Below are 25,235 nucleotides of genomic sequence, written 5' to 3' on the forward strand. Positions count from 1 at the left end.
AGGCATGAAGAAGAAATCTGCCTATCCTATTTTTAATGAATACATTCCATCTACTTCCTCAGGGTTGTTAAATCCTCTTCTACAAAAGGTTTCCAATTCACAAAGACAAATGGGAGTTGTTTAATATATCCAAAGAAGCAAATGTGGCAAAAATTTCAACAAAGCCAGTGTCTTAAGTGTGTTCATTGCTCCTAGCTCTCTAAATGATGACTAAGACAAGGTATTGAAAATAGGAAGGGAATTTACTTCTTGGGTAGTCAGAAAAGTCTCTTTATTGGAAGACAAGAGCCAATGCTGTCATCTATCGTACCAATATGATTGTTTTTTACACCCATTCCCAACTCTGAGACTGTATGAAGAATAATATTATCTAAGCCTTCTTCATTAACCTTCTTAGCCTCTTTTAAACCAATAATTTACATTTGGTAAAGTGATTTTACCCACATAGAACAGTTACATTATTTCAAGATAACTAGCACATTTGTTCTCCTACTCTTGTGTTTTCCAATAAGGATGGAAAAATACTGGGCTCACTGAAAGGTGACAATCATATCATCTTTGATGACTTTTCCACCCATGTGGGTGAGTTTACATTTTCTTTCCAAAAGATAGTCTTGATGGATTTCTAGCTTGATAATGTGAGACAATTTAGCCAAAGGAATTACCAATTTAGCCCCTGTGTAGGCAATAAAAAGCAACTTGAAAATCTGCTGCCTTTTATTTGCATCAGCACCTATAAAACTTCTATTCATGACCACCAAACTGAAGTTCTCAGTGCACACTAGGCAACTGAGCCCAGCCCTACATTTCTGTTTTTCAACGAGAAGCCCATGATGTCACTGGCAAAAGCAGTGCTATATTTCACACTGGCTGAATTTGAATTTTTCTTTTGTATGTAGAGAATAAAAAATTTTACTCAGCACGATCTTATCACCAGATTCACAGGGGCTCCTCAGTTGTGCCTGCCATTTTTAGTATCCCCACACCAAGAGCTATTCAGTCGTTCCCTTCTATTCCTGTTTTTCACCTCCCCAGCCCCCAATCTTACAGCACTTTTCCATTCACTGCAATTGAGCAAACTATTTGGCAAGAGAAATATAGATATTTACAATTGTTAATTAGTTCTAGAGATACATTGTTTCTTAAATCAGTTTTTGAAAAAATTATATTAATATGATTCTAAGTGCACTTATCATGTGAAGATATAAATATTTCATGGAAAAGAACAAAATGCTTTTATTTTAACCTTAATGTTTATGAACCAAGAAGCCAGTTTGCTAGGTATCTCTGATGAAATACTCTAAAATAATTCCTAATTCTGAGACATCTTCTGTCACTATCCACTTGGCTTGGTTTATTTCAATAAGGAATATATGGAAAGATATCTTTCCATACTGATTTTAAGTTTAAAATAAAACTGGAACCACATTTTTTGTTCGCACATCAAAAAGTCAAAGCCTTTTTCCCTGTTAGCTTAGGAAGGAAGTTAGTTAATTTATTTATAAGCTTTAAAAATTTTTTCACATTTACAATTTTAATAAATGGCTCCCATTAGTACTATGTGGATAAGTTACAAATTATTTTAAAATATAGTTCATTATTTACATATTTTTGAAGAGATGAGTAGATCACCAATTTTCTAAACTGTGTACTATATCAGTGTATCTGATCTCAAATAATCCCATTGGAATTCTTGGCGGAGGTCTAGTATCTTAATATTCACACTGTTTTTCAATGTTAAGGCTTATTTTCTATGGCCTAAAGAACACATTTCTAAGGGTCATGTGGCTACAATAAGATTGTTACCTTCTAAGCATAGGGAAGCCTTATTAAAGGCTAAAGAAAACAATGAAGTGAGTAACAAGAAAATATAGAAACTAAAAATAAATCTAAAAGCAATAAGCTAAATAAAACACATATATTAATTAATAATATTCTCTACTCACTTGGCAAGGATTAGTCAATATTTTTGACATTACTATTTGACTTTAGTGTCTAGCTTATTTTTCACTAAGAGAATGCTTACTGAGTATTTGACTCTGGTACTACTTTTACATATGACAGGTAAAAGGGAGGTTCTCATTCTACAGTGATTGCTGTTGGAAAATACATGAGTTTCTAGGTATTATGAAAGAAGATTCTGGAAACACACAAAGTACATGATTCTGTTCATTTACAGTGGCTTACTCTGGAAATACTATGAAATTCTCAATGTCTTATCCAAGAATTATAAAACACAAAAGATCAAGGCTAAAAGCAATTAAAGGGGAAAGGGAAATTAAAACAATCAAAAAGGAATGGGGCTGTCGAAAGAAAAGACTAAAACTGTAAAGACTGGAATCTGGAAAGAGAAAGGCGGTATGGGGTTTGGACAGAAGCATGCCCACCATACAGTGTGCAGATAGAGCAATCTCAGACTTGCCCACCCAATAAATGCTGGAAAAGGAGATAAGGAAATGCCTTCTGGTCTTTGAGAAAGTTCAGAAAAAAGTCAGTGGTCTCCAAAGTGCAAAGAAGCTCTCTTCAGGGTGGGGAGCTGCTAAAGATATCATTGGGTATAGAAAGGAAACCACAGAGTGGCAATTTGTAAATTAGAAATTATGGTATTTAATATACAGGATGATACCAGAACCCTCACTGAGCTCCTAAATCAGATGGCTGGCGCCATCCAGGTGCAGTGAGCAGGAGAGATCCATAAGGCAGGCCTAGACAATCATATTTTTCTTTCACTTACGATAGATTTGTAACACTGTGGGAGTATACTTGAGCTTGCATAATATGGAAAGGTATTAATTCAATGAGTTGAATAAATGACATTAAAAAGCGTCCTGCCAAGGAAAACCCAGGTTGAATTTACGGCTGAAAGTGCAAGAAGAAGCAAACCAGAAATTGGTAAAACTGCCTGTTTTCCCAGTATGAACTCTTCCATTAGCTACAATATCATATGAGAATAACGGAGAAAAAATTATATATACTAATGACATATGCTCAGCAATTCTTTATAATAGAAGTGTGTGGTCAAAGAAGTTTGTATAGCATGAGGCTAGGGTCACATAACATGAAATACCAATATGCAATGCTTACAAATTCATTACTTCCAAGAAGTAGTTATCTATTGAAAATTGCAATCTTTAATACCTCTGTTATGATCTCTTCTCTTGAGAACGTCATTTCTCTCTAATGATAACTATTTAGATCTCCAGCTTATCCAAGATGAGGTCTTTTATCTCTAAATCTCACCTGACATATCTACTTGGAAATACTATTGTTTCCAACCCAAACTATATTTTAAATACGTCATGATTTCTTATTCTAAAATTATCTCCTGATCCCAAATTTATCTATGTTATCATCATTTCTTTAGAATATGAAACAAAGATAGCGCAGAAGTTAGAGCATTAGATTTAGGCTGCCTTCATTAAAATTTTTGCTCAGCCATGACTTTGAACAACTTATACTTCCTCTATAAATTTCAGTTTTCTCATTTAATAATATGGAGAAATGTTAGTACTTACATCAATAATTGCATCGTAAAACCCAGGAAAATCCTGAAAAGGCACACAAAATACTACCTGGTACAGAGAAAATGCTCAAAATCATTAGCTATTATTATTTTTAAATCTGTGCTCAATACCCTGGATCATTTTTGACCATCTCACTGACATTTTTGTTTTTAACCACTTATGTCTAGTCAGTTACTGGATTGCATTTGTTCCTCTCTCAAAAACTTCTCTTTCTCTGATCCCAGGGCCAGTGCCCTAGAGAGACACAGCCTTCCAACATAGTCTAACGCCTACAGTCACTGTCATGGTCATCCCCCCCAGCCTCTCACAGTCCCCCTGTGCTTGTGGACCCTCTTCTCAAAAATCTCCATGGTTTTTCCCATATCAGCCAGAACATAGTGCAAATGATGGTTCTGAATTCAATAGTCTTTCAACAGATTGGCTTTACTTGATTATTTTGGTCACACTTCCAATTCCCCCTTTCTGAAGTGTATGTTCCACAGAAGTGATAATTCATATTCCCTTTGCTTTCTAGTGATCAGTTTAACTTTTTCTTCCCAACCAGATTACGACCCTCATTAAGGCAAAAGTACGTGTTTCACTTTCTCTTTAACCTCTCAAAGAACCTGGCCACAAACACAGTAAACAGATTATAAATAACACTTTCTCATCAATGATGAAAACATATTTATGATATAGAAAAAGTCATGGATAATATTTAGAGTAGGCTACTAAGAGAAATTTGGGTCTGATCCTAAGGTACATTCAGTAGAAACCAAGAAAATAGCTACTTCTTCTTCAACATGATCCTTAGATTAATGCCACTGTCAGGGATTCCACAGATACTGAGTGGACTATACATAGTATTTCTCAGTCATATCTTTATTTACTTACTTACTTATTTTTATCCTAATTTGTTATATATGACAGTGGAATGCATTACAATTCATATTACACATATAGAGCACAATTTTTCGTATCTCTGGTTGTATGCAAAGTATATTCACACCATTCCTGTCTTCATACATGTACTTAGGGTAATGATGTCCATCTCATTGCACCATCTTTTCTACCCTCATGCCCCCTCCCTTTCTCTCATACTCCTTTGCCCTATCTAGAGTTCTTCTAATCCTCCCATGCTTCCTTCTCCCAAGCCCACTATGAATCAGCTTCCTTATATCAGAGAAAACATTTGTCCTTTGGTTTTTTGAGATTGGCTAACTTAGCTTTATATTCTCCAACTCTATCCATTTACCTGAAAATTCCATGATTTTATTCTCTTTTATTGCTGAGTAATGTTCCATTGTGTATTTATACCCAATTTTCTTTATCCATTCATCTACTGAAGGGCATCTAGGTTGGTTCCACAGTTTAGCTATTGTGAATTGTGCTGCAATAAACATTGATGTGGCTGTGTCCCTGCAGTATGCTGTTTTTAAGTCCTTTGGGTATAGATAGAGGAGTGGGATAGCTGGGTCAAAAGGTGGTTCCATTCCCAGTTTTCCAAGGAATCTCCATACTGTTTTCTATATTGGCTGCACCTTTTTGCAGTTCCACCAGCAATGTATGAGTGTGCCTTTTTCCCCACATCCTCTCCAGCACTTATTGTTGTTTGTATTCTTAATTGCTGCCATTATGACTGGAGTGAGAAGAAATCTTAGAGTAACTTTGATTTGCATTTCTCTAATTACTAGAGATGTTGAACATTTTTTCATATATTTGTTGATTGATTGTATGTCATCTTCTTCTCTCAGTCATATCTTACGTGTATGTGTGTGTGTGTGTATGTGTTCTGGGTTCACTAGATTGAACGGGGTGGAATAGGGTAAGGGAGGGGGGATGGGAATGGGAAAGACAGTAGAATGAATTGGACATAACTTCCCTATGTTCATATATGAATGCACAACCAGTGTGGATCCACATTATGTACAAACACAAAAATGGGAAGTTATACTCCATGTAGGTATGACAGGTCAAAATACATTCCACTGTCATGTATAACTGAAAAGAACAAATAAAGAATATTTAAAAACATTTTTAAAAACCCACATGAATAGAACAAGGAATTAAGGACAGCAGTAAGACTGACTTTGATTGGGACAATAAAGGATAGAAAAGGACAGGATAGTACCCAGATTGCTCCTAACTTATTTCCTAAGTATCCTCTTTCATGTTTATATGCACATATATGCCTAAATAACACATATATGCCTAAATATTCTAATTTTGGTTAATCAATGCATATATGTATGTATAATAATAATAGTGAATTTATGAGGCTACTGATATTGGTCAGTAAGTACATAATTTTGAAAAAATAAGTTGTATTTGACATAAAACCAAGTCAATATCTCATAGAAGTGGTTACTGTTTTTATAATTAAAATATTTCTGATAGTACTTTTTCATTCATTTTGGTCTTTTTAAACTCTCATTTTCTAGTATCTAATTTGAGCCCAAACTGTATCTTCCAGTAATTTTACTCCTTTTGTCCTAAATAATATATCAGTGGTACTTCTTGGCTTTGCTTGGTATGCTGATACTACCATACTCACATATTGAATAGGTTGCAGATTGTCCTATACTTCTACCACTAGTCAGAGTTTAAATTTAAAAGTGTTGTGCAGTAGTAAGAACTTCAAGGTTAGCTTCTTGTACATGTCCAATTAGTTCAGTTATTATCAGTAGTAGGACTGATACAAATGTAGTATGACCTCTCAGCATACTAAGCTCAATCAACAGGTAGTTATTCACATTCTGGCTTCAATATATCACCCATAACACCTTTTAAGAAACAAATACAAGTCTGAAACTTCTAGCAAATGAATGTGATTTATATAATGGCCCCAAACAAGAGAAGAAAAGGCCACAAAAGAGTCATGTGCCAATTAATAGTATATAACATTGTTTCTCAAAGTATGTTGCTAAGAATTCAGTCCTGTATTATTCATGGAGAAAAAAAAATGTGCTCCTGTCAAAAATATGGAAAATGCTGTGTTCCATATCGCTTTTTTTGAAAGTTCTTAGTCCAGCCAGGCTTGGTGGTACACATCTGTAATCCCAGTGGATCTCAGCCAGGAGGCTGAGTCAGGAGGATTGCAAGTTCAAACCTAGCCTCAGCAAAAGTGAGGCACTAAGCAGCTCAGTGAGACCCTGTCTCTAAATAAAATATAAATAGGACTGGGGATGTGGCTTAGTGGTCAAGTGCCCCTGAGTTCAATCCTCAGTATCCCTCCCCCACCAAATTCTTAATCGAGATTTAAGCTATGAAAGGAACTAAGAAATCCTCCAAGAGGTCGATTTCACTGTGCTTTCCTAACTCATTTAGCCAAGGAACTTTTGTTTTTCCCCTCAGAAAATGTAACATCTGGCAATATGGGTGTTAGAAGTGTTTTGAGAAAGGCAGGTAGCAATTAAATGCCCAAGAGGTCTGAAGAGGGAGAGGCCACCTGAAGGTGGGAGAAACTTTTATAAGGAGAGAATATTTTGAATAGTCAAGTCTTCAAGGTAGAGGTGGAGGTAAGTGAAGAAGGCATCCCAATCAAAGGGAGTGTTGATCTGGAAAACACAGAATGCAGGGTGTTGGGAGGAAAGGGATTTAGAAGATGCTGTGCAGGAGGCAGAAGGATCCTGAGGGGCAGAAATAGGGAAATCAGTCTTTAAAACGTGAAAGTGATGCCACATAACAAAAGAACTAGCAAACTATGTAGGATTATGCATTTCTCCTCCTGTTGGCATCATTCTTAAATGCCTACTTGATCATGAAAGTGATTACTTAACTGAAACTGGAAGGTTTCAGTCAGAACAATAAGACAGAAATATAATGAGCCACTTGAAATGTTCTTTCAAAGCAGACGGTGAGAAGGCAGTGTTCCAAAGGGGTATGAAGAAACCTTTGGTTGTGATGGTTACTCTGTTCACTATCTCAGTTGTGGAGATGGTTTTACAGAAGTGTACATAAGTCAAAACTTACCAACTTGGACAACACTTGAAATACCTGTGGCTTACTGTATATCAATTGTATCTCAATAAAACTGTTTAAAAAAAAAAAGAAATGTTCTTTCAAGTTTTCAACTAACAACATAAAAAGCAAAAAAAGGAGTAAATGAATCGAACATATATATTTTACTTAGTTTAATGCATCCAAATTTTTATAATTTCAAAAATGTAATCAATATAAAAATTTAAAAATGGTTTTTTTATTTGGGGGTGATGCAAACCTTCAACATCTGGTTTGTGTAGTCTTTTTGTTTGTGTTTGTTTTTGCAGTACTGGAAATTGCATTACCACTGAACTCCAGTCATTTTTATTTTGAGACAGGGTCTCACTAACTTGCTAAGTTCTCACTAAGTTTCAGGGACCAGCCTTGTACTTGTGATGCTCCTGCCTCAGTGTCCCAAGTTGCTTGAACGATTTGTGTTTTACACTTGCAGCATATCTTAATTCAGATGTTCAGATGAGCCACATTCAAGAGGTTAATATGCATGTGGCTACTATTACCATGTAGAATAGCAGAGGTCTATACATTGACATTGATTAGTGGTCATAGCAAGGTCCATTAGAAGAGTGTTCTGATAGCTTTAACCTGGTCAAAGGCTTTAAATTCTTTAAACCTAAATGGGTAAGACACACCTACTTTGTAAGTTTTAAAATTCATGTTTCTTTCTTTTTTATTTTTTGGCTAGAGTTAAATGAAGCAAATTAGGTTAAAGGTGAAAAGCTCCATGTCCCCCTCCAACTCAAATAATTAATGCAGATAAATTATTGTTGAGCTCCCTTTTGGCTTATTAGTTAAGAAAATTCAGTGGATTTGTGACAAACAAGAAAGCTCTACTGCCTGTGCCAGCTGATTTGTAAGCACGAACATGTTCTACGAAACTGTTTTTCAGTTTTTTAAGATTTTAAATAACTCTTCCTGCTGGTGCAATTTCTTCACACTTCATCACATTTCTAAATAAGTGATCATGTGACGGTGAAGATTTCTTGTCCTGAAGGCATTCTACCGATGCTTCCCAACTGCTTCTACTTAAAATACAAAGCAGTTTGATTCACACTTACCATTTTTGAATCTACTAAGGCCATTTGGGGAGAGAAGAAACTAGAAGCCTGCTGTTCAGTTTTCGCTTTCCACAAGTTCTCTTTACGGAGAGCTTGCATGTTTCTTGTTAAGTTTCCGTTAGAAACTGAGTAACCATGGCACATTCTGTAAATAGAACCCTGGAAAACTGCAGCTTTAAAATGGAAGACAAACACCGAGGCCGCGGAAGAGTACAGAGTGCTGTTCCAGCAACATGGATCAGGACTGGGAACGGAAAATATTCCGTAGCACAACATATTCTTGAAAAGTTCTTGGCTTTACTCCAGGGTTTCTGAACCTCAGCATGACAAACATACTGAGCTGGATAATTCTAGTAGTAGGGGCTGTTCTTTGTACTGTAGGAAGTTTAGTGATATCACCAGCTTCTACCCACTAAAAGCCAGGAGCAATTGCTACCCTTCTTTAAACCCAGCCAGGTTAGGACAAGCCAAACATGTCTCCAGACATTCATTACCAGATGTCCCCTGGGAGACAAGACTGTCCTCAACATATAGAACCATTGCTCTATTCAGAGTTGGGAAATTATATATTTAAAAATATAGTATGAGCTCTGATATTAGAATATAACCCCATTAATATTATAAATAGCATCTACTTTTCCTAAGAGCTTATAGCCTTTGGAAACCAGATTAGGTTGACATGATATTCTCTTATATCCCACCTTCTGAAGCTCCATTATCTTGTTTCAGCTTGCTCTCTCATGTAAAGGTAAATGATCCATCTCATTTTTCACCCAGAATTGGTAATACTACAATAAGAAGGTAGACTTTCAAACTAAATCAATTATTACATACAATAGAACATGTAGCAGCATGAACTTCTTTGGATATATGTCAAGGGTGTTTACTCATTGTTTTTGTAATGATTTGTACTCCCTAAAGAAAGAAGAAGGGCACCGAAATGTCATTATCATCAATTTGATCCTTTTCAGTAGCACAACAAAGAAAATGTGGTAATTCATGTCTTAAATAGTTCCTAAAACCTCTCCAACTGGATGAATCAAAACTCTTCAAAGCATATTTTATATTTCTCTGTCTCTTAAAACAGGTCAGAATAAAGCATCTTAGCATAGCCTAGTTCCTACCAAATAAAATCCTCAAAATTTGAGAATAGTAATATTAGTAAATTAAGAATAGTTAAAGTATATTGCATATTTTTAGTTTTTAAGTTTATTTTGAAATGACAGAATGGGTAGACAAATGTAACACAAGACAAGGAACATGGTAATTTAAGAGGGACTAGATGAGATACACCTGGTACCTTGTATACAAATTGTTCTCTACCACCCTTGAGTTGTTGGCTTTAAAAAAGAAAAAAAAAAAGTCTTAAAAGAGTCATTATTCGAATCACTGATAATAGCTACCATTTATTGGTAAACACTATATTAGGTTGAATGAATGTTCTGTCATTTAAACCTTAATTGTTTGAGGTGGGTGTTATGACCCATATCTGATAATTAAGGAAACTGAAGCATGAGGTGTTGGAGTAACTGGTTGTAAATGAGATATCTGGTAAGAATGGCTTTCAAACTCATAGCTTTTAACACCAAGACTCAAGTTCACTATGTGTTTTACCATGTTCTGCACAGCTCTTAGAACCGGTCTGACACTGTGAAGCTTTTAGTTCAAGGAGACTAAAAGACTTTTTGGCAAAACAGTGGAATCTTGTCCGAGTGTCATTTAAATTAATCAAACAGAGAGTTTAGTCAAACAGGTCTCCCACTTGACAAAAGCTCTTCAAGTCCTCCTTAGTCCCGGGAGTGAGAGCACATGGGAGGTGTGGATCTGCTGAGTGCTCACATTTCACTGAACCATGTGTGTTCTTGTGTTTAAAGATCCAAATATTTTTATGTCAGGGTTCTAATTGTAAGTCAACAACTTCAGCTGCAATTAAAAAAAAAAAAATGGCCTGTTCTGATTCTAGAAGGAAAATGAACAGCAAACTTAATGGACAAGAATTTTCTGAGATATTTTAAAGATATTTTAAATAAGATTTTATTATTTGCTTTGCCTGCTTTCTTTAAAAACTAATCCCAGCACATAATGTAACTCTACCACCTTTGTCTATGCATATGAATGCTAGGAAAAGAGGGAATGAAGAGTAATTTTGAGAAAGGTGTTACCAAATAATTATCCAACAAGAAAAATAAAAGCAAAAAGCGTAGTCTTCATGGTATCATTTAAAAATAGCAAAATAATATCTAACTTTTTCAGACTACTGCTGGCAATGATGAAGTTCTCAAGATGACTACAATTCACACTGGGCCAGAGCCACCCTGAATGCTAAATGTTTTATTTCCAAATTTATAGTACTTCAACATAGGTCACAGTAGAAAAAACTGGGTTGGCAACTCAAGCTCAGTAATTTGTAACCTGAAATTCCTCTTGATTTTTATTATGTGTATTTTATGAAAAATAGTAAATGTTTGTATTTAATTCGATCATATTAAATTTTAAGTACAAATGGATTGAAATTCATCCACATGTCCAATATTTAAGTACCTATAAAAGGGGAGTCTTTGAAAACAGAGCAAAATGTTACCAGGTAGTAGAAATGCAGGCTTATTTCCCCCATTGAATTACTCAATAAAGCAATAAATCTATAAGATTGAAAATATTTATTGGTTTTGATATAGACTTCTATAAAATTTGATTGAATAGGTTGTATTTATGCTGTATTATTATGTAGAACATATCTACATGTTTGACTTCAACAGGAAAACACTGTCATTCCTTCATTCCTTCATTCATTCATTTCATAGGAGGTCAGATGTTATGCAAATACTGTATGTTAACATCTGGAGTATAAGTAAGAGACAATGGTTTCCTTGTATCAATTAAAAGCTGCTGTAGGTTGTTTCTTTCCTTTCTTCACTTTTCTTCCCCTACTTGTTTAAGGAAAATGCAAGGCAGCCAGAGGCTATTATTCATAACAGGAAAGAATATATTATTGATTTTAGAGTTTCCATATAAAGGACATTTATTTGTTAGCTTAAATGTCCTTTTCTTGATTATAACTGTCTTTGCACAAGTAATATTGACTGAACCTGAATCCTAGCTACATGTGTAAACCATGCCAAAGCAATTCAATAACTGATGGATGCTTACGACCATCACATTTGTTTTCAGTGTTAATGTAGAGGCTTAGCAAGCTTAGGTCGAACAAAGAAAAGACTAGTGAGGGCAGCAAAATTATGAGCAGAACTCTAATAAATAAATTCATTTTAATGATGTAGAAATGAGCTTCTGTTTTATTCTGTTATTGGCTATTACCAACATATATATGAATGTATTAATGTACTAATAAAAAGATTAAAATAATACTAAACAGGTTAAATTCTACTCTAAGGAAAAATTGAACAATAAGACTTCATATGTGTAAAAAAAATTTCCAGAAAAATACAACTTTAATAATATTACCTTACAGATTTATTACCTTATAGATTTATAGTGTAGTAAGCAGCTATGGAAATCTTCACTTCAAATGTTTAATGTTGGTTTTCTTCCCCCATAATGATTCTTTTCTGATAGCATCTTATAATCTATTTTCTTATATATTAACTTGCCTGATTTCTATTGAATATTGTTGATTTTTTACTATGATGTTTTTTTCTGTATTATTTATATGAGGCTATTGTATAATTAATTTCTTCTTGTTCCCATCAGTACCAGTGAATGAAGGCATAAAGGGTGGTTCACTTGTAAAACTTTTATTTCATCACTGTTTAAATATAAGATTTTATATAAAGTTTTAAATTAAAGAACATTTGCCTCCCCTCTGCCAGGATATCATTCCCCCCACCATCCTGATTCCTTCTCTTCTTCCCTCCCTTCCAAATATAACATAATTTGGTAATATAATTTGTTTTTTCCTAAAGAAGGGTAAGGTGGAGAAAGAAGAAAGAGAAAAGGAAGGGGGTAGGGAGGGAGGGAGAGAGGGAGGGAGGAGAGAAGAGACATTGCTTTACTTTGTCTAAGTCTCAAAGGGAACCTTGATATAGAATTTCTCCTCTTTGTGTTCTAAGGGGTTAAAAAAAAAAAACCTGAAAATTCTTTTTAAAAGACTGGCTGAAACAAAAACTCTTAAATTATAAATCTGTTAGATGAGTTACTTGCTCTTTCTGATTTATAGCGTAGTAAGCAGCGATGAAAATCTTCACTTCAAATGTGTAATGTTGGTTTTCTTCCCCCATAATAATTCTTTTCCTGACAGCATGAACTAAATTTATTTGCAGAAAACTATTCTTTATGGTACAGTCATATTAAATTTGAGGAGCATTTTATTTCAGCAGTTTTTCCCTAATATGTATGGGTATAGCATAGTTTTCTTAAAGACAGAGGAAGGCTATTTCAGTGCATATTTCATAAGCTTCCTATTCATTATTCATTCATACCATTAGAGATAGAAGGAATATATACACATGGGGCATTCTCTTAGATGTGTCCTCTGAGAAGTATACTCAGCCTCAACCTCAAAGAGTCTCTTTCAGTGGGGCCTGGAGGGAAGCTCAACGAAGGTGGCAGACAGCCTTCTTCAGATATGTTCTTACAGTAATGCTCCAGTGGGTTCTAAGTGCCACTGGAATTTAATTTTCAGCCACATTTAAACAACCTCAAAACAACTAACATATCACATTCAAATACATTTCATGAAAAATGATTCTAGATCAAGAACATTAGGCAAAGTTTGTAGTATAAAATTAGGTAACCTGGAATAAACTCTGAATAGAAGCTAATTGGAATCTAATCATTCTCTCAACTGCTATAATATGAAAAGTATGGGAACAGGTGCATGCCACTATTGCTAGTAGTTCTCTCCTTGTCAGTCAAATCATAGATACTCATACTGAAGAACACAGAACTTTAGTATTGTATGGTTTATACAAGGAAAACTGCTTTCTACCCTAATGATAAGTAAGGGATAATTTTTAAATGAGTGGCTTATGTAATTTCTTTGCATGAAGTATAACTCAGATAGCATAAATTCAGATGAAATGTCTATTTGGAAATTTATATTTTCTACACAGTCCTATAACACCCAAACTAGGCTTCTTTGGAAACTCAGCAACATTTTAAAAATATGGTTTAGTTAATCCATCTTCATAAATATTTTTATGACAAATCTTTGACAAGAATATAATCCCTTAGAAAAGCAAATATTCCTCCCTTATCACCACAAGCAAACTTACCTGTTGGGGAGGAGAAGTTATCAAAAATTATTGGCTCAGGCAAGTAGAAAGAGCTATATAAGGCTTCAGCTCTGGGGCCAAGGGTTGGAGACTTGTTTAAATGAACCCAAGAGTCAGATGGCTATGAGTACCCTCTAAATGGAAACCAGCAAGATCCGCACTGGTGTGTAATGCTTCCTGGCACCTCCCTTTGTTCTAAGTAGAATGCAAATGCTAAAATCACAGTTTGCATTCTTGCTTGCTCAGGGAACAATGATGTAGCCTGACAAAGCTTCCAGCTTAAAAATCCTGATAGGGAAAAAACAAGTCCCAGAAGATGAGACCTCCCTTGTGTACCAGTAGAACAAGCCACACAATAAATGTGTCAATTTGAACAGGTGGAAATTTTCAGTCACATTCACATTACCTGATTGCATTTGTAAGAGACATACCTATATTATAGGCATTGAAAAAAGAAATTCTCCATTTCTTGTGAATGTCCATTAAGGAAGTCAAGGGTGTGTCTTTGAATTTTTTTCACCATTTTCTTCTCCCTGGTGTGCAAAATTTTCATGGACATATATAAAAGCAGTTAATAGAAAGAGAAGAAATTCCTTAGGGCAGTGAAATATAGATCAAAGCATAGGATGGGATGAGAAATGCTATGAAAAATTTAAGGCCACGAAGAGAAAAAAATCTAACAATATAATTATCCATGTGCTAACATGATATATTTTAAAGTACAGGGGAAGTTTAATTTCAAATCATGTTTAATGCTGTTTTTCATTAATATGGGAATATAAGGCAGGGGATTATTGTCCAATCCCAAGTTTTTAAAAAGAATTTAAAAATATTTTATGTGCTATATTAACCCTTTTCCCAGTGCCTGCATAATTGATAAGGTTTATTTTTTTCTCATTGTCTGTGATAATTAGATAATAGAACACATTGTTCAATGACTGGGGAAAAATCATTTAGAGCGAGTGATGAAGTCATCACATATTTAACTTACAAGTCTCTGTGTATATTTACCGTCAAATACAGGATTAATGAGCACATCAATAATATATCAGTCACTTTATCTAATGCATAACTTGATCATCATTTCAGTAAGAATCAAAATGTGTTTTCCTTCACCAATGAGGAAAATGAGTGTTTAGGCACTGCCAGTATATGGAGTGTTTTTAGCACTATTGGATTTAGTTAACTTTGCATTTTTAAGTTCCTTAGCTGGATGTCAGAATGCAAATTTATAAATCATAAGAATTTATGGGCTGGGGATGTGGTTCATGGGCTGGGGATGTGGCTCAAGCGGTAGCGTGCTCGCCTAGCATGCGCAGAGCACTGGGTTCGATCCTCAGCACCACATAAAAATAAAATAAAAGATGTTGTGTCCACTGAAAACTAAAAAATAAATATTAAAAAATTCTCTCTCTCTCTCTTAAAAAAAAAAAAAGAATTTAGGGCTGGGGATATGGCTCAAGCGGTAGCGCACTCGCCTGGCATGGGTGCAGGCCGGGTTCATCCTCAGCACCACATACAAACAAAGATGTTGTGTCCTCCGAAAACTAAAAAATAAATATTAAAATTCTCTCTCTCTAAAAAAAAATTAAAAAAAGAATTTATGTGCTTAATACAACTATCCTACTAAACCTATTCTCCTAGTTCTTCATTTTGAAAAATGATCAGTATTTTTACTTTTCAGTTGAGTTTATGATGATTGGTGGCATTTATGGGCAAACTTTAGTGATGATTAATGGTGACAGCTATTAATAGATGCTGGATTTGAAATTGTTTAAAAAATGTTACATAAACTTTCCTAGCATGTATGAGGCCCTGATATTGATCCCCAGTAGTTAGTGTGCCTGTGCACGAGAGAGAGAGAGAGAGAGAGAGAGAGAGAGAGAGAGAGAGAGAGTCAAGAAATATCAACCAAAGAGGAAGAAATGTGAGAAAATGACTTAGTAGGCTTTGTAATGAAGCTTCTGTAAATAAGTTTAATGTATAAAAATGTAATGATCTACATGCCCAGGTGTTTGACTTCAGTCTTTTTGGAAACTGGAAAGTAAGTCTCATTGCCTGTAATATTTTTCTTCAAGTCTTTGGCTGGACCCCTGCCATAGATACGTCAATATAAAAAAGAAGTAGGAGAGAACACACTCAGAATATTATCACTGTTGCACAGCCCCCCAAACATTATGAATAACAGCGGAGAGTAGAGAGGACTAGCTATCCTTCCCCCCTTCCCCATTATTTTCTTCCCATATTAATCCAGACATAGTTGTGGCTCTTGTCTGTTTTGGGTTTTTTCCTTCTTTTCCCCAGTTATCCAAAGGGAGAAAAGTGACTTCTTTACTGTTATCTAGGAAAAAAAAGTTTGTCTAGGTAAGATATCTTTTAAAACAGGTCAAGAGAAAGATTTCTAAAGAGGTAGAATTTATATTATGACATGGAAGTTACAAAGGCACTTAATTTCCAAGGGATTGGTTGAGGTCTTGGTATTGTACTGGTTAAAAATTCAGAATTAGACAGTTTTGAATTTTGATTCTGAATCCCTAATTATTGACTAGGTTACTTAAGAGTCAGTTTAGTTTCCTCATGTGTAAAGAAGGAATGATAATAGTTGTAGTGAGCATTAAATTAAGGGAAATAGATAAAACCCTTTAAGAATAACTAGCATTAAACACACACTAAGAATGTTAAATTATTTTGCTCTTTATAATTTAATTCATTGGGAAAAACAAATAAATACATATCAATTTCTATAACAATAATTGGAAAAGCATGACCCTTTCTGTGTGGGTCACTCTAAACCAACACAATGGAATCACTGCCACCAATTCTAGCTCTTTTGCACTTATTCATTTATTCACATTTTAACACTTAACTAATATTTCTAACACTGTGTGTCAGAAACTATCAAATTTTAGTTAAATTGTCAGTCCCTTAATGATCTTGAATTTTTGTGACATATATTGCTTTGTGTTATTATTTTATTTTTCATGCATATGAAATAATCATTTAATTTTAGGCTTCAGAGGCAAGGGCCATTCAGGAAAATTCTTTGCAATCCTCACAATTGTGTCTATTAAGTATTCATTGACTTAATCTGTAACTGATAGTATTTTATATACATATAAAAGTAATGCAAACAATGGTCCATTATCAGAAAATGTAGGACTTTTTCTGTGGTTTGAATTGTATGAAGAAACCAGGTGCATGCAAGGTCAAGGTCAGCCTCAGTAAAAGTGAGGCACTAAACAACTCAGTGAGACTCTGTCTCTAAATAAAATACAAAATAGGAATGGGAATAAATATAGCTCAGTGGTCAATCTCCGGTACCCTTCCACAAACAAATTGTATGAAGAATGCCTAAAATGACTACTATAATAAAAGTCAAATAGGAAAAGCATTACTATTGGCCTGAGAAAATCCCAAAGGAAGAATTTCTGGAAAGAAATAAAAATTTGCAACTATTAAATAGTATTTCTGTGATTATACTTTAATAAATAAAGAAAATAAAGTACTAAAATTATGAAAAATCTAAAATGTACTTCAAATAGGTTAAAGACAAATATTTTAAATTCATCCTCAACATTATCCAAATACACAAACTATTAATGTATGCAAATTACTTGCTATGATGATTACAAATTAGAACAATAAGTGAATTCCAAAGTCAATATTTGCATTTCTTTAACTCATTAACTAGAAGAAATCCTTAAAAAATAAAATTTCTTTCTGTACCTAACTCTGTAGTGGGACCACCGAAGAGGCAGGTTCAGCACCATGGACAAGGCACTCAACCTTCCTCTAGGGGATCTGTTCCTAATCTCTTTAGGTTAAAATCAAGAAAAAACTTTAAAGTAGCCATCTTCCATTTCAATACATTTTAAGATTCAAATAATAAGAAGTTTTTAGCTGGATAATATGAAGTTTACACTTTGAACCTTTCTATCTTATGGAAAAACATAATGGTCTTTTCAAAGACAAGTGTCACTGTGATAAACGCATTTAAGTGTCATTAGGTTTAATGGTGCCTACTCACTCAAACTATTATTCCATACCTTTTAAAGTTAATTTAATGTGTATTAATGGTATGAAATTGATGAAATTACGAATTGATGAAATTACGAATTGAGCTTCCCTGGAAACAAGTTAAACCAAGAAAGAAGGGAGAAGACTGGTTAATATTACCTCCTACCCTATTCTTCATTTATACTACAAAAGATGTCAGCTCTGCCCTTGGGAAAGAAATGCTCACTGTTAGTAAGTTGAACCTAAGATTGATTTCTATAGTTTTAACTCAGGAAATTGTCTTTGGTTGGGTCACCAAAGGTTCATCATTTTCTTCAGGGAATAAAAAATATTCATTTTTCTAAGATTAAATTCATGTTTTATTCCATAGTTTTGGAAAATTAAATAACTTCCTATTCCTTTCCTTTCCCTGTTCAACTTGTGCATTCAACATAAAGAGTCAGATGTCGGGCTGGGGTTGTGGCTCAGTGGGTAGAGAGCTCACCTCGCACGTGTGAGACCCTGGGTTCTATCCTCAGCACCACATAAAAATACATAAGTGAGATAAAGGTATTGTGTCCAGCTACAACTAGAAAATAAATATTTAAAAAAGAGCCAGATGTCATGTTATTATTTTGTATCTCTATCTCATGTGACCACATTTATACATTAAATAATGGTGACTAGCTAAGAAGTTCTCTATTATTTTATTTATTTGTATGTGCAAGCATGAGGCACTGGGTTCGATTCTCAGCACCACATACAAATAAATAAAATAAAGATCCATCAACAACTTAAAAAAATTAAAAAAGAAACCCACTAGTTGTTGCAGTTTATTTAACAATGATAGATGACTAAAATAATAGAGAACTTCTTAGCTAGTCTTTTGTTTCTCTACCAACTAAAGATGATCTCCAAACTAAAAAGACCGAATAACTTGGTAAAGGAAAATGAAGCTCAGGCCATGTAATGCTACAAACTTCTTTAATGGCATTTCATTTGTCAAACAAATTATATCCCAGGCTTTGTAATCTCATCTTTTACAAACAGAATCATGGTATAACTGTGAATGTGTTTGCAGAGTCCTGAGCATGAGATTGAAATCTAGAAATGAAGTGTTTAGTTCTAGTTTTCCAAATCTAGAGAGAAGGGAGAATCTCTAAAATACTGCTTTGTGAGAAAAAAATAAAATATTAGGATATTTTGGCACAAATTAATAAAAACATGATTTCTGAGCACCTAGACAAGAAAAAAATGACACAGAGATCAGCCTGGATTCAAAAGAATAACTCAGGGCTGGGGTGGTGGCTCAGTGGTAGAGTGCTCACCTAGTGTTTGTGAGGCCCTGGGTTTGATCCTCAGCACCACATAAAAATAAATAAATAAAAACAAAGGTATTGTGTCCAACTACAACTAAAAAACCCAAATATTAAAAAAAAATAATGCAAGCCAACCCTAACTATATTTATTTTTTTATTTACTCATTTATTCATTTACAGATAGAGTTAGAACTAGTAGTCTGAGAAATGATTAGGACAGAGGTCACAAACCTCAGATGTTTACTCAAACACTAAGTTAAATGGTCAGAGTACAAACTCAATGGCAATCAACACTGGCCGTAGAAGAGCATGTGTCTCAGCCAGAACTACCCAGCTCCATCTGCTTTCATTGCATTTTCCCAGGAAAGCCAAAAAATTTGGAAATTTTATGTGAATTATCTTGGATTTGTTAAATAAATAAATAAATAATAGATTTCAACCTTTTTATTAATGTCTTTTTTTTTTTTTTTTTTGGTACCAGGGATAGAACCCAGATGCTCTTTACCACTGAACTATATCCCCAGGCTGGCTTGCTTATTTATTTATTTATTTAAGAGAGAGAGATAATTTTTTAATATTTATTTTTTAGTTTTCAGCAGACACAACATCTTTTATTTGTATGTGGTGCTGAGGATCGAACCCAGCGCCATGCACATGCCAGGCGAGCGTGCTACCACTTGAGTCACATCCCCAGCCCTATTTATTTATTTTTTGAGACAGGGTCTCACTAAGTTGCTTAGGGCCTCACTAAGTTGCTGAGGGTGCCTTTATACTTAGGATCCTCCTGCCTCAGCCTCCCAAGTCACTAGGATGACAGGTGTATGCCACCATGCTCAGCTCCCCTTATATTTAAAATACATCCGTAGACACAGTCAGCTTGGGACATGTGGTGAAGTATAGGTACTTCATTGAGGCATCCAGGAAGGTTTCACATGCTATTGGGGATTTCTGTTTGTGTGACAGCAGAGATACTACAATTAGATCAACTCAGATCTAATCTCAATATAAGGATAATTGGATCTTCTCAATGATGAAATGGGGTGCCCTAATACTTGTATTTACTCTAAACATAATTTGATGTTCACAAGATCATGATTGGAAAAATTATCTGGAACCAAATATTTAATTTAATGTCATTATTTCTCAAAATGTTCTGCATAGCTTGACTTTCCTTTTGTATCACTTCCTGGACCACTCCTCAAAGCCTTGCTATTGTACAGGGTCTCTCAATGTGCCAAGTGTACAAACAAGTGGCGGTACACAGATGATTTCTGGTGACCCTCAGATAAGTCTTCTTAGAAGTTACATATTTATTTATGCACATTAGGAAGATTATAACTAAGAGGTGATACCTGGCATTTCATAGGTATTATTTCTTAGAAAAAGGCTAAGTGAAAAAAATAGTGTGTCAATTTAAATAATATCAAGAAAATAAAATACAGTTCATATTTAGACATGGTAAAAATCGTGAAGTATACTAATAAAATCCAGGTTCTGAAAATACTGCCTCCTCACATGTAGAAGGATGCTTCTTTGGTCAGAAGTGTGTATACAGGGGCCTTTTTTTCCTTTGTCAGCACCTGGAAGGACCTCAGTCTATGAGACCAATGAAGATTTAGCTTTCTGTCTCTCATTTGAGAATACATTTAGGTTTGAGGGGCTTCTGCATTGATGGCTAACATTCAAAGAAGAAACATCCTAATGTTGGTGAGAATAGCTCTGAAAATCCACAGAAGATGTTTCAGATACTTTAATTAATTAATTTATGTTCTTCGTTTCTCTGAAAATGAGAAATCTTTATGAACACCAGTTTCTTTCTATAGAAAGCCAATCCCCTCCTATCATTTCTGCTGGGTGATGCCTATGGGTTCAGTCACCTGAAACACAGGTAACATCCTATTAAGAAGAAAGAACAACTGCAGACCTCAGATTTCAGTATTTTCATACAGGGGAGCAGGTGGGGTAGGGGGAGAAAGGGAGAAAGAACAAATGGTTAGAGAAAATTGTTTTGTTTTAGCATAATTATTTAAAGGAGATATCTTATTTTTTTCTCCCCAAATTTTAAGCAATCAAACTGAAACCAATATCTATTGCTAAGATGCTATTTAGTATCCTCAGGCTAAACTGAAAGCCTAGCATAAGAAGCGTTATGGTGTGGACATGAGGTGTCTGCCAAAAGCTCATGTGTGAGACAACTGAAAAAGGCTTAGAGGTTACATGATTGGGTTATGAGAGCCTTAACCCAATCAGTGAATGATCCCCTAATGGGATTAACTGAGTGCTAACTGAAGGCAGGTAGGGTGTAGCTAGAAGAGGTGGGTTATTGAGGGCATGCTTTTCATCTTTTGTATCTGAAGAGTGGAGTCTTTCTCTCTCTCTCTGCTTCCTGGTGCCAAGTTCCCAGTTGCTTTTCTCCACCACACTTTTCTGCCATGATATTCTGCCTCACCTTGAGCCCTGAGGAATGGAGCCAGCCTTCTAATGGACTGAGACCTCTGAAATTGTGAGGACTCCAAAACCCTTTTACTCCTCTAAAATTGTTTTGTCAGGTCTTTTGGCCACACCAGAAAAAAAAAAATCAATCAATCAAACAAACAAAAAAACTGGCTAGAACAAGAAATAATGCCTTAAAAGTATGCATGATCTTTTAAAATATCAATAAAGAAGCATGCAGGTATGAGTTTATGTCACAAATATTTTAAGTATGTATAAAATACTCAGCATATATAGTAAAACAAATTATTTTGTGTACCGATTTAGAAAAACAGCCTATGTTGGAATTTGATGTTCTATAAAATGACCTTAAGGCAAGTTTTCATTTTGAAATAATTAAAGACCCATAGGAAGTAACAAAGATAGTATAAAGAGGTCTCATGTACCTTTGACCAAGTATCCCCCAGTGGTTGTCTCTTACATAACTATGGTATAATATCAAAACCAGGAAATTGGCCTTGGTGCAATGTGTTTATAGCTCTGACATCTCATCACATGTAGATTTGTAGAACTACCACCACAATGAAGACACACAGTCATGCCATTACACAAAGATCTCTGCCATGCCACTTTCATTTTCTTCTCACCCCTTCTGTAAGCTCCGCCAACCACTAGTTTGTACAAGCTAGTAAAACTGCTAGCTTGAGTAGCTCTTCTGCTATGGTTTGGATCTGAAATATGCCTCAAATCTCATGTGTTGAAGGCTTTTTCTTCAAGGCAGCAGTTTTCAGATATAAACCATTGGAAGGTGATTGGGTTGTGAGGGCTCTAACCCCATCAATGGATTAAATCATATTTTCATAGACTAGTAGGAAATAGTGGAAATTTAGGATTTGGAGCTTAATTGGAAAGAATGAGTCCTTGGGGAGCAGACCCTTGCAGGCTATATCTTGTCCCTAGCATCTCCTTCTCAAGCTTTCTATTTTTTGGAAACTGTGAAGTGAGAACCTTTGCTCTACCATGCACTTCCTTGTTGTGTCTGGGCCTTACTACCACAAGTCCAGAAACAAAGGAACCAATTGACTATGAACTAAAACCTTTGAAACTCTGAGCCAGAATAAACCTTTCCTCCTTTAAGTTTTTTTTTCTCAAGTATTTTGTCACAGCAACAGAGCTGACTAACACATCACCCATGAAAATGAAGTTTTGATCGATTTTTTTAGGGGGCCATTATTTAAAACCAATCTTTTTTTTTTTTTTAGTTTCAATTATGATATTACCTTAAAAACTGTTAAGTGCAAATCTAGTTAATGAAGTCTAATGTAAAAATGTGGAGAGCATAATGGGTTGAACAGTGTGTTGTACATGTATTTGTCATTAAAGTAGTGTCATTGTCAAATAAATTAAATAACCCAAAATCGCATTATAATAATATACTATTGCTCCTAATTCCCATGCATGTAAGAAAAAAAAATGATTTTACTTGTTCTCTTCTCTCACCAAATGTACCTATGGCAAAAATTTGGCACAGAAGACATCTAATTTCTTTGTCCCCAAGGCTACCCCTTGAAGAAAAAGAAGCAAACATTCCAAAAATGTGCCTGGCTAAGTATCTGATTTGGCTGTGCTGCAGCAAAGACTTCAGGTTTGAAGATTCTGAACTGTGGGGTTTAAATTTAGCACTTTTCTGAGATTCTGAAACTGCCCACTGGCCAGGGCCAGGACTAGAGAATCATGAGGAACTAGGCAGTAGACTCCTTTGCTTTCTCTTACAAAACTATTTGCTCTGCACTGAAGAACATCAAAAGGCAGTTTTTCCCAAGAGATGTCTTCCATTTAAAGTTTTTAAGAATCCCAGCCCACGCACCATTTTAAGCTCTTCCGCTCTACAATTCACTCCTCTTTTAAATTCAAACCTGTTGATAGTACCCAGCATGAGGATGTCTGACTTTGTCAACTGAGTCCTCCAACAACATATTGATGAAAAAAATGGTTCTCCTTTCTCACTTCCAATAATCTTTATGGAAAATCCCCTAGGAAGCAGAAACTTGAAAAGGATCCTCTGGGGATTCTGGATAGTCTACAATTTTGGAAAGAACTACTGAGCCCTTTGGAGACCACCTATTCCTTACTTTTCAAAAGGCACCATTTTCAAACCCCGCTCCTGAGGAAAATAATGTAGGGAGATAAAAAATCTACCCCAAACGCCAAGTTTGCTTGTCACAAAGCTCAATCATTGTAATAACCAAACAGGTACACTGTCCCCTCATCTTCTGCTGGGAGTCCCTTGATGTCCCATTTCCATGACCTACTTCTGTCTTTCCCTGAGCACCCTGGATACAACCCTCAATTGAGGGGGTGGCTCCGGGGTTAGAGCTTCACACCTCAACCCCCATTGGACCGAAGGCATCAGTTGCCCTCCTTGTGCCCACAGGTGCTGACACCAGTGCCCACACAGACGCCCTGGTCTTACCCTTTCTCTCGCAGAAGGGATCCATCGCGCTGTCCAGAAGGCACCTCCGTGAGCCCGAGTGGTCGGGGTCCGGCTGGGCCGCGAGCGGGCAGGACCCCGCGTCGCTGAGGGTTTGCGCTCAGGACCTGGGAGCCGGGCCCGGCCCGCTCCTCCCGCGCCAGCCGGGTGCGGACACGTGGTGCCACGGCAGCGGGTACGCACCAGTCCCCGCGGCCCCTCGGCTTCTGCAGCCAGCCCGGCGGCCGGGGCTGCGGGCCAAGTGGGTAAACGGGCGGGAGACCAAAGGGCCGGCACCGGTAGGTGGGGCGCAGCGACGCGGGCGCGAGGAGGGCCGAGCGCCACCGGAGCCGCCAGGGTTCTGCTTGCGGGCTCTCGAGCCGAAGGCCTGGTGGCTGTCACCAGGTCCCCAGCAGATTTCCCTGCAGGCTGTTTCCTGAAGCCGTTCGGGGAGGGGGTGGCGCGCTGCCGAAGCGCTGGGTTCCCGGCAGCCGAGCGGGGCCCAGCAGAGGCAGAGGGTCTGCGTTGCACCCGCACGCAGCTGCGGGCCTGGGGAGGTCTCGCTCGCGGGTCGCCACCTTACCGAAGGAGTGCCTTGTCTTCTCGCTGGAGATGAAAAAGCACTGAAAACCGCAGCGTGAACCCAAAGTGCCCTTTAGGGCAGTCTCTGCTTGGGAAAATTCCTCTCGCGATCACAGCTGGTCTGGGGGCAGCTAAGGAGACACGACCCAAAACCGGGGCCCTAGATTTGTGTGCTGCTACTGGCTCTATTCCAATTTCACCAACGACCTTGGGCACCGCGTTTGCACAAGGTGTCTTGTCTGAGTTAACCTGATTTCTGACTTGGCGTTAAATAGGGCCATTTATTTTCTGGAAATAATAGCAATTGTGTTAAAAATCAAAACCTAAAACAAAAAGCCTCCAAGGACTTATTTAATAAAAAGTGCAATATAGAGATATAATTTATATTGTCTTTAGGCAAGGTTCAAAAGACTTCCTCACACTGGAGGAAAAAAAAACTGGGTTCTGATCTGTTAGTCCCAATGCAAAAACTAAGCTTCAAATACACTATCTCCCTTCCCGGGAAGGTAGGCTATTGAAAAGACCCCTGGGAACATTTTGGCTTCCCTTAGAATTGCTAGAGTTCCATGTAGCCCCATCAAGAATGTCCAACTCTACTAAAGGTCTTTGTGATGAAACTGTTTGCATCTTCCTACCATAGTTAAGAG

The 25,235-nt window shown here is 36.3% G+C and overlaps 1 protein-coding gene across 3 annotated transcripts in view; it reads right to left on the reverse strand.

Annotated features, from left to right (window-relative positions):
• Sybu (syntabulin) overlaps nucleotides 1–24,098 on the reverse strand; it is a 103,467-nt gene extending 79,369 nt beyond the window's left edge. For 2 of the 3 annotated variants that reach the window (XM_076835612.2, XM_076835611.2), the window contains exon 1: nucleotides 24,010–24,098. Coding sequence is in view for 1 of the 3 variants with exons in the window: in XM_076835610.2 (XP_076691725.2) it covers nucleotides 24,010–24,034 (25 nt within the window). In the remaining 2 variants the exon portion in view is untranslated. The remainder of the gene's footprint in view (nucleotides 1–24,009) is intronic. The other variant, XM_076835610.2, reaches the window with a different exon arrangement.
• Nucleotides 24,099–25,235: the final 1,137 nt, after the last annotated feature.

This window comes from Callospermophilus lateralis, chromosome 16 (genome assembly GCF_048772815.1).
Source record: "Callospermophilus lateralis isolate mCalLat2 chromosome 16, mCalLat2.hap1, whole genome shotgun sequence".
Taxonomy (NCBI): Eukaryota; Metazoa; Chordata; class Mammalia; order Rodentia; family Sciuridae; genus Callospermophilus; species Callospermophilus lateralis.